At 48.0% G+C, this 10,313-nt stretch overlaps 1 protein-coding gene across 1 annotated transcript; it reads left to right on the top strand.

Annotated features, from left to right (window-relative positions):
- The first annotated feature begins 6,948 nt into the window (after positions 1-6,948).
- On the top strand, positions 6,949-9,030 carry LOC119332354 (aspartyl protease family protein At5g10770-like). The gene is made up of 3 exons (XM_037605536.1): positions 6,949-7,146; positions 7,269-7,549; positions 7,743-9,030. The coding sequence occupies exons 1-3, from the start codon at positions 6,972-6,974 to the stop codon at positions 8,811-8,813; spliced, it is 1,527 nt and encodes a 508-aa protein (XP_037461433.1). The 5' UTR covers positions 6,949-6,971; the 3' UTR covers positions 8,814-9,030.
- Positions 9,031-10,313: the final 1,283 nt, after the last annotated feature.

The following is a 10,313-nucleotide window of genomic DNA, read 5'->3' as shown; positions in this document are numbered from 1 at the left end:
GAGCAGGTCTCGCCTCCCATTAGTAAATAAGTAAGATATAAGATTTCTGTGTTGGGAGATCTTGAGAGCAAGCGCCCTAAGTCCCAGAAAGCGAGCCCTACTAAAGCAACGCAGAAAAAAGCAAAGGAAAGCACTACCTCAACAAAAAGGAAATCAAAGGAGAGCCGGATCAGATGTCCATCACGATGTCGGATTGAAAGCAAAGCAACAAAGATGCAAAACGAAAGCTAGCCATCTACGAATGGGAAAAATATGCTTACCCATGCATGTATCCATGCTGCTGCGAACGCACCCGAAACCCAGAGGTGCCATCATTGCATCGCACCCTGTCCGGTTATTTGTCACGCCAGTCGGTCAGCACGATCGTACGATGATCCTTAACGCGTGTAACACGCGCCAAGAAAAAAGAGGCATATATACGTCCCGCAAAAAAAAAGAAAAAAAAAGGCATATATACGGTCCACGTGTAGTCAAGGAAAATCGTGTGAAAGAAGAAAGGCAGCCGGAATGTGATGCTTTCTGTTGTTATTCTTTTTTGCGTGAAAACTTTCAATCTATTCATTTTCAATCATGGCAATACAATGAACACCAGAAATATAAAATTTACATCCAGGTCCGTAGACCACCTAGCGACGACTACAAATACTGAAGAGAGCCGAAGGCGCGCCGCCGTCATCGCCCCTCCCTCGTCGGAGCCGGGCAAAACTTCTTGTAGTAGACAGTCGGAAAGTCGTCGTGCTAAGGCCCCATAGGACCAGCGCAGCAGAACAGCAACCGCCGCCGATGAAGAGTAGCATAGATTGGAAGGATCCAACATGAAGAAACACAAACGTAGACGAACTACGACCAGATTCTAGTAAATCCACCAAGGATTGATCCGCCGGAGGCACACCTCCACACGCCCATCGACGATGCTAGACACACCACCGGAACGGGGGATAGGCGGGGAAGATCTTATTCCATCTTCAGGGAGCAGCCGCCGCCTCGTCTTCCAGAGCAGGACACAAACCATAACAAAACTTGAAGAAACATCTAAAAATGAAGCCCTCCCACCGGCAAGGGCCGGGATCCACCGCGCCGCCATGACCCTAAGGCCACCGGAGACTAGGCGGATCGGTGGCGGCGCCGGTGGAAGGCAAAGGAACCCTAGGCTTTTCTCGAGGAGGAGACTTTCCATGTATTATGTGATGCTTTCTGTTAGATTATCATTTTCTTTTGTCCTTCCAACCCTTTTTATTTGAGTGGTTTGTCCTCACAACCCTAGTACATTTATTTTGTATACTCCCTCCATTCCCTTATACAAGGACACTATGAAAAATACGTTTTGCATCTATACAAGGTCACTAACAGTAATCGAGACAAAAATTAATGAAGTTTCTTCGTACTAATAACTTATTTAATACTTGCATGCATGTAGTCATAATAACACAGTGCTACTTTCTTCCCATTCCTTCCTTGCATGCATGCAAGCGTATTAATAAGCCCGATTAACGAAAAGAAAAGTTGGATTGCAAAGTACTCATTAAATTTTACCTTGGTACCTGTAATTTGAGTTTGTGGCCTTGTATAAGGGAATGGAGGGAGTATATTTTTTGAATGTGTATTCCAAAGGGTAGATGGAGATTCGGTACCCTTTTTTATTCTAGTGGTTGAATGTCATTAGTTTCTCTTAGTTACTTTTCACAAAAAAAAGAGTTTCTGTTAGTTACATGCATGCTTCTGATTTTCTTTGTCGTTCCATGGTAGCAAAATAATCACCCTGTTTCAAAATATAAGGTGTATTACTTTTTTGAAAGTCCAACCATTTAAGTTTGATCAATAGAGAAATATATGAAAATCAATAATATCCAATTGGTATTTTTAAATTCGTCATGAAATGATTGTCCTTGTGTTTCATATTGTGGATGTTGATATTTTTTCTCTGAAATTGGTCAAAGTTAAAGAAATTTGACTTCCAACAAAATTAATACCCCTTATATTTTGATAGAATATTTAGTTTGGCGGGTGGGGATGATGATAGAGTTTGTTTTATTTTTATTTATAGTGCGGTGATTTGGTGCGTCTTTCATGGTGTGATTCTGTATTATCCGCTAACCAAGCTATATTTACGTGGGGACATTTATGTATCAGTGGTTGGATGTACTACTATATTGGTGTTACAATATCACATTGTGGCGCTTCTTTTTGCAGGCGGTGGGAGGGTGCGCGGGATTGATATGTTTTTATAGGCCGGTTGCTGCTGATTGATTTGAAAGATCATTTGTCCGGTCAAAATCGTAAACCAAATCCAAAATTGAATACCTCAATTGAATGAAAGATCTTCAAAACTAGGGAACATAGTAAATTAAAAGATTAGAATGGGAGAGCTTGAGGAAGTGTTGATCCGGTCAAAATGGTTGACCTAATTCTAAATTAAATACCTCAATTAATTGTGAGATCTTAAAATTTAGGAAACATAGTGTACAGTGTAAAAGAATTGAATAAAAGACCTTTGACAAATCGTTGACTTCAGGTAGCCAGCCGCCGCCTCCAAAAATCTAGGGTTCTCTGCCTCCCGCAGGCGCCGGTGCCGGTCCGTCCCGTCTTCGGTGGCCTTAGGGCCATGGAGACGGAGTGGATCTCGGCCCTTGCCGGTGGAAGGGCTCCGTTTTTAGATCCTTTTTCGAGTTTTGTGAGGGTTTGTGTCCTACTCAGAAAGGCGAGATAACGGCGGCCACCTGAAGATGGAATAAAGGTCTCCCCGCCTAGCCCCCGTTCCAGTGATGCGTCTAGCATCATCAGTGGGCGTGTGGATATGTGTCTCCGGCGGATCTATCTTTGGTGGATTTGTTCGGATCTGTTCGTCGTTCGTCTTCGCTCGTGTGTCTTCAGGTTGGATCCTTTTGATCTACACTCTTCATCTGCGCTGGTTGGTGTTCTGGTGCGTTGGTTCTATGGGGCCTTAGCACGACGACTTTCCGAATGTCTACTACAACAACGTTTGCCCAGCTCCTGCGAGGGAGGGGCGATGACAGCGGCGCGCCTTCGGCTCGCTTTAGTGCTTGTAGTCTTTGCTAGGTGGTCTACGAATCTTGATGTAATTTTTATTATTTTTTGAGTTCGTTGTACTACCATGATTGAAGATGAATATATTGAAAGTTTTTCTCGCAAAAAAAGAGAAATTGTTGACTCGGTCAAAATTGGGTTACCCAATTCTAATTGAAGACTCCAATTGAGTGTGAGCTCTTTAAAACTAGGGAGCTTAGGCCTCCTTTGGTTTGGAGGTTGTAGGAATACCTTAGGATAGGATTTCTATAGAAAAAATTCCTTCAGTGCCCTTTGGTTTGTAGGAATAGAATCCTATTTCTATGCAGGAATTCTTCCTATCCTACACATTTCATGGGAAAATAAACATTAGCCTAGAATAATGAAAAAAATTCTATGATTTTAATCAAAGGATATCTTCTTTCCTAATACTACTCATATGATTTGAGGTGCATGTCATTATTTCCTATGACTTTTCTATTCCTATGATTTTCCTACCCTATGAACCAAAGGAGGCCTTAGTGTTATAGAGGATTAGCTAATTGCCCGTCGGTTGCAACAAGAGCAAACAATTAGTGATTTAATATCAATTACGAGTATCCCATTAAAGACGTCGTGAGTGATTTTTTTCGTAAAGCCCGTTCCACATTCAAGTCGCCGGAAAAGATCGTGTGGCAGCACATGAAGATGATGGAGAGAGAATGGAAGATTTTGCTTAGTAACTAGGAGCGGAGCGCCCCTTTCTAGGAGGAGCTCATATAAATGATACTTTCCCTAAATTTAGGCGATGGTTCCTTGAGGTATTAGAGGGTGCTTGGATCCAAGAAACTTATTTTAGTTTGATTAAAAATAGTTTCTTTAAGAGGCTAAAGTTCCAAGCACCCCTGACTAAAGAGGGACTAAAATTAGTCTTGAGACTAAATTTTTTTAGTCAGGGGTACCCCTACTAAAATATGGATTAGTCCTCTCTCTCCTCATTTAACTCATCTCCTTTAACACAGGTTAGTTCTGAATTGGAGGGTTTGGAGGATAATAAATGCTCATTAACTTGATTTTAGTCTCTTTAGTATTTTGATCCAAGCATGGGTAAGGCTAGCAAGTTTTAGTCCCACTACTTTTAATCATGGGACTAAAACGTATCCAAGCACCCTCTTAACCGCTATGCTACAATAAAAACAAAGAATGATACTCTCCACAATTAGCATTATCCTACCGTCCAAAGTTAGTTAAATGATACTTTCCATCAATGAATGGATGTTTTATTAAGGGAATGAGTAGGACAAGGAAATATATATTTTGATTTGGTTTAGATTATTTCAAGTTATTCTATGTACATTGGGTTTTTTTTGTGCAGCATCTGTTGAGATTACCATAAATATCTGAAAAAAACAAAGAGATGGGAGGAGGTGAGCGAACGTATTTAATACTCCCTCTGTCCGAAAATACTTGTCATCAAAATGGACAAAAAGGAATGTATCTAGAATTAAAATACATCTAGATACATCCCCTTTTATTCATTTTGATAACAAGTATTTCCGGACGGAGGGAATAGTAGACATAGTAGCGGCACACGGAGTGACCGTGGCCGGGTTGAATCCACTTGGTCGCGAAACCGCTTCACGTGAAACCGCTTCGGCCCATGTCATCCACCCGCGGGCGGCCCGGGCGCAAGAACCCTAGCCGCCTCCACCAAATCCCATCTCCTCCCCTCCCGCCGCCGTCGGCACAGCCCGTGTGGTACCGGCCGCGGTGGGTTCTCCCCTCGCTCCCTGGAGCAAGGCCGCGAGGGGCTCTTCTCCAATCAACGGCGGACCTCGATAGCCGCAGCGTCGGGCGGGACGCGATGGCAGGCGATGGTGTGTGGCGGCGTTGCTGCTGGCCGGTGCAGGCGTGCCGTGGTGGAGCGCGCGCGCTGGTGGCAGCGCGGCGTTCGCTTCGTGGCGGGTTTGGCCCGGTCAGATCTGCGCTGGCCGGAGCTTAACAGGAGACATGTCGGTGCGGCGGGCCTGGTAGGAGTCGGCAGCGAGGCAAGGGTACGGCTGGCCGGTTGTGGAGTTGTTCGGTGGCAGAAGCGCGAGCCCGCGGCCAGTTTGGTGGAGTCAGCGCTGTGAGGCTCGGCCAAAATGGAGTCTTGGCGAGCAGCGAGCAGCCGATCACTTATGTACGGCGTGATGAGCAGGGATGCTCTTCCGATGGTGCGGCCTGGCTTTGTCGAGTCCAGTCGTCGCAAGGCTGTCCCTTGGAGTGGGCGATGGCTGTTGCGGGCGGCCTGGACTTACCGGAGGTGTGGTGAGGCTGCGGTTCCTGTCCAGGCGGGGCGTTGACGGCGTGGCTGGTGTTCTTCTTGTTGTGCCTCCGGTCGATGGCCCTCGGCTTGGCGGCTATGTTGGCTAAGTGCTACGGTGGCGGCGGTGTGAAGCTTCTGGGACGGTGTTACCTAATTCTAGATGGTGTGGTGAGATGCGACGCGCGGATGAAAATCTTGCACGGCTTTCGTCGGGTCGGCGACAATGGCACCCGCGGATGCCATTCCCCTCATTGGAGTCGTCGTCGTGGCGTGCTCGTCACCTCCCTCACTCGCCTGGAGTTGTGGTTGTCTCCGGGCGAAAGCCTCGATTCGGTTGGATTGGCACAATGGCGGCGTCTTCGACGTCGTTCCTCTGCTGGGAGCATTGTGTTTGGAGACATGGCCGGCTCCTCGTCGCTCTCCTCCGGTGTTCGCCACTGTCCACCTTGATCCTCTGCGGCGCTATGTACGTCCCTTGCCGGTGTGTCCAAGACGACGTCTTTCTCAGACCGGATCGAGTCCTACCACCCACTTGCCACTTCCTCTTAGGCGATAAGAGTGGATGGTGCGTCGACAATTGAAGCTCTGCGGAAGTTGGTGTTCTTCGGAGATCTCCGACGTCGGTCGAGACGCGGTGCTGAGTTTCGATTAGGAAAGCCCTATGTGTTGTAGCCTGCTTTGCGGTGTTGTGTTCGGATGTGGTGTTGTGCTATGCTCGTTGTTCGCAGCGAGTGTAGTTTTTTGTAACTCAAATTCTGCCTTCTATAAAGCTATGGTACAGTGGTAAAGCTGCTGCCTTGTGACCATGAGGTCATGGGTTCAAGTCCTGGAAACAGCCTCTTACAGAAATGTAGGGAAAGGCTGCGTACTATAGACCCAAAGTTGTCGGACCCTTCCCTGGACCCTGCGCAAGCGGGAGCTACATGCACGAGGTTGCCCTTTTTTTATAAAGCTATGGTACACCAAGGCGTACTCTTGAAATAAAAATAATAAAGATAGTATGAGGAAGTGAGCGAGTATACATTAGTTATGTGTGTTTAAGGCATGTACATTGCAAGGCGCCTTATTAGACGCTTAAGTCGTACTCCCTTCGTCTGAAAATACTTGTCATCAAAATGAATAAAAGGGGATGTATTTAGACGTATTTTAGTTTTAGATACATTCTTTTTTGTTCATTTTGATGACAAGTATTTTCGGACGGATGGAGTAATAAATATGTTTTTATTTCTTGCGCCCTGGCTAGAGCCCGTGTTTCCAACGCTCGGTGCCAGGTACTGGCGGTATTCATGTGAAAGAAAACGAAAAATTGGGCTAGCGCCCGGCGAGCGGCGACTAGCGCGACATCGATGCTGGCCTATTTCCTGGAATCGGACGTGATATGAGGAAAACTACCAGGATTCTGATCCTGGCGCTCGGCTTTAGCGCCCGCATTAAAGATGCCTTTATGGATAAGTGTATGCGCGTATATATGAGTTGTTGCGTCTGTACTATGATTAAGAAAAAAAGATTAGTAGTCTGCAATCATCTGATGCTGAGGCGGTGGTGAATCCTCCTTTCCAAAAAATAAACACCACCATATCGTTTATCTATATATATATAATAGGAGTGTCCGAGTAAGCATCGATCATAGCACACAATTCACAATACCTAGCCTCTAGCCATGGCTCTCCTTGTGCCATTATTGGTGCTGCTTCTCTTCTCTAGCTCCTGTGGTACATCATCATCTCTTGACATTTCCCATGGAGCAACCGCAGCCAGCGTGGGCGACGAGCTCAACTACGTCGCCGTGGAAACTACCTCGCTCGAGCCGAGCCCCGTCTGCCAAGGTCACAGGGGTACGTATGCACGGATACTAACTACTCAACCCATCCCACCACTGGTGTGCGTCTAACTCTATACCAAAAGATGCAGCGGCGCATTTGGAAATTAATCAACGTTTGCCATGTAATATATGCAGTGAGCCCATCGGCCAGCGGCACCGCCAACCTTACCGGCGGCGCCTGGGTGCCGCTGAGCCATCCTAATGGTCCGTGCTCCGAGGCAGGGAACAGTGGCGCGCCGTGGTCATCCGCGGCCGAGACGCTCCAGTGGGACCAGCACCGCGCCGGATACATCCAGAGGAAGCTCTCCGGCAATGAGCCCTCCGGCGACGACGACGAACCGCCCCTTCAGCAACCCCAGGCATCCGGGGTCACTAGCGAGCCCGCCGCAAAGTTTGCTCTGCCAGCTGGAAATCAGGTGAACTAAAGCACATTGTTGATGATGGTTGTACGTTGATCTAAATGCTTGGTAACCGCAACAAGATGGATGAATGTCTAAACTAAAAGTGTGAATGAAATATATAAAACAAGTAGAAAATCAAGAAACTGGTGTCCCTATCGATCGTCCGTGGTTCATGAAATTCACTTTGCAACCTTATATTACTTTGCAGGGGAAGTCCGAGGTCACTCCGACGGCCACGGTCGGCGGGGGCAGTCTGCCCGGAGTGACCCAACACATGGTGATCGACACGGCCAGCGACGTGCCGTGGGTGCAGTGCACGCCCTGCCCAAAGCCGCAGTGCCACCCTCAGACGGACGCCACGTACGACCCAAGCAAGTCCACCACCTATGCTCCCTTCCCTTGCAGCTCGCCCGTCTGCCGCCAGCTCGGTCCGTACGCCAACGGCTGCACCGGCGCCGGCAACACCGGCCAGTGCCAGTACCGCGTCCAGTACCCCGACGGATCATCCACCTCCGGCACCTACATCTCCGACGTGCTAACAATCACCCCCACCCCCGCCGGCACGGTCAGCGGCTTCCGCTTCGGGTGCAGCCACGCCCTGCAGCGACCCGACCTCTTCAGCAACACGACCGCCGGGATCATGTCGCTCGGCCGGGGCGCGCAGTCCCTCTCGTCGCAGACCAAGGGAACCTACGGCCACGTCTTATCCTACTGCGTCCCGCCGACGTCGAGCAACACCGGCTTCTTCGTCCTCGGCGTCCCGAGGATCGCCGCCTCCAAGTACGTGCTCACGCCCATGCTCAAGAGCAAGATGGTCCCGTCCATGTACCTCGTGCGCCTCCGTGGCATCGACGTAGCCGGTCAGCGCCTCGCCGTGCCTCCCATGGTATTTGCCGCCGGCGCGGTGATGGACTCCCGCACCGTCATCACGCGCCTCCAGCCCACGGCGTACCGCGTGCTGCGCGACGCCTTCAGGGCCCAGATGGGCGCGTACCGCGTCGCCGCGCCCAAGGGCCAGCTTGACACCTGCTACGACTTCACCGGCGTCCGCACCCTGAGGCTGCCCAAGATCTCGCTTGTGTTCGACAGCCGGAGCAACGGCGGCGCTGCCGTGGAGCTGGACCCGTCGGGGGTGCTGTTCAACAGCTGCCTCGCGTTCGCGTCCACCGGCGGCGGCGACGGATCCACCGGTGTCATCGGCCACGTCCAGCAGCGGACGATCGAGGTGCTCTACAACGTCGGCGGCAGCGCCGTCGGGTTCCGCCGTGCCGCGTGCTGAGCTACTACACAGCGCGCGTTCAGCCTACCTACCATCGTTTGGGTTCTTGGGTAATATCCCTATTGGGCCTTTCACCTATGGCCGACAAATAAGCCGATTCGATAAGTGTTTTTGTGTGCCGTATTTCCCGTTACCAATATTTTGTGTGCCTTTATCGATTGTAAAAGCTTTACTTATTGTGCGAAATGAAGGTTGAGAATTATTTTTTGTGGTTTAAGCGTAAGATTTATTTTCTGGATGGTCAAGTATTGTTCATCATGTTTCGCCCATTATAAAATAATCACAATCATTTTGCATAATTTGATTTTGTTTTCTTTTTTACATTTTTGAATTGGATATCAGTTCAAGCGGACACACGGGTTATAGCCGCCACGCTATTTGTCATGCTGAAACCAGCCCACCCGAATTCAAGTTTTAGACTTAGCATGGCTGCTCATATATTTTTCGAATTTGTTTCAGCTTTTTCGGTGCTATCGTTTCATTGGTATGATATGCTCATCGACTACGAGGTGTCTGTAGTGACTTTGTCAATGTCAAGATCGTCCAAATCGGTTAGAAGGACATTGATTTTCACAGCCCACCAGAATTCAACTCCTAGACTTAATATTGGTGCTCGCATTTTCCTGGATTTATTCAGGCCTTACGATGACGTGCGTTCAGTGGGAAAAGTAGACTTGACATTGGTGCTCATATTTTCCTAGACTTATTTTGGGCTTTTCAATGATGTGCATTATGTGGGAGGAGACGTCCACATTGACTACAAAGGCGTCTGTAGCTGCTTCATCAATCTCAAGATAATGTGTTTTCTCAGTCTTTTGGAGGTGCTCATAGGAGTAGGGTATACTTTCATAGAGATGAGTGTATATGCATATGTATGAGCGTCCGGGTCTGTACTGTGCTCAGAAAAAAAAATCTACCAACTCGACTCAGAGGTGTGCTCATGAAGATAAGGTATGCGTGTGTACATTTGTGGGGACCAGTGTACTTGATGCGAGCGTCTGTGGTTACAGTCAAGGAAGGAAGGATTTATTATACAACGTACGATTCTTGAGTCCAAAGGAAGTGCTTGTTACTTTACCATATTCATTCTTGAGCAATGACACTCCTAGTTGCCAATTTTACAAAAATCTTACAAACGTGGAGATGGTTGCAGTCAAAATGAACTAGTATGTTGTAGAGTTCGGTCGCAGTCAAAGTGAACTAGTAGGTAGAGTTCTTGTAGAACTTTTAAATAGGAATATGATTTCTCTTTCATCTTATATTATCATGCTCGAAAATTTACTTCGTCTCCAGGTTGGTAGCTACGCACGCATCTTTCATCCCTCACACGCCCTCTATCCCTTGCGTGCAGGTACCTATAGATTGCATAGAGCCTACGTGGTTTACAGGTTTAGGCAGATAACCTTGCATGCTTTTGCATTCAGGATTCGTACCTTTTGCTAGGGGAAAGGAAATTATTGTCCGTGGAAAGTATGTGAACTATCTTATATCATGGAGTGG

This window comes from Triticum dicoccoides, chromosome 7A, assembly GCF_002162155.2.
Source record: "Triticum dicoccoides isolate Atlit2015 ecotype Zavitan chromosome 7A, WEW_v2.0, whole genome shotgun sequence".
Lineage (NCBI taxonomy): Eukaryota > Viridiplantae > Streptophyta > Magnoliopsida > Poales > Poaceae > Triticum > Triticum dicoccoides.
This window is presented reverse-complemented; position numbering and strand designations above follow the sequence as displayed.

Coding starts and splice junctions, on each gene's coding strand:
- LOC119332354 (XM_037605536.1), top strand. CDS start 6,972: ATGGCTCTCCTTGTGCCATTATTGGTGCTGCTTCTCTTCTCTAGCTCC. Junction 7,147..7,268: donor CGTCTGCCAAGGTCACAGGG/GTACGTATGCAC, acceptor TAATATATGCAG/TGAGCCCATCGGCCAGCGGC. Junction 7,550..7,742: donor CTCTGCCAGCTGGAAATCAG/GTGAACTAAAGC, acceptor ATTACTTTGCAG/GGGAAGTCCGAGGTCACTCC.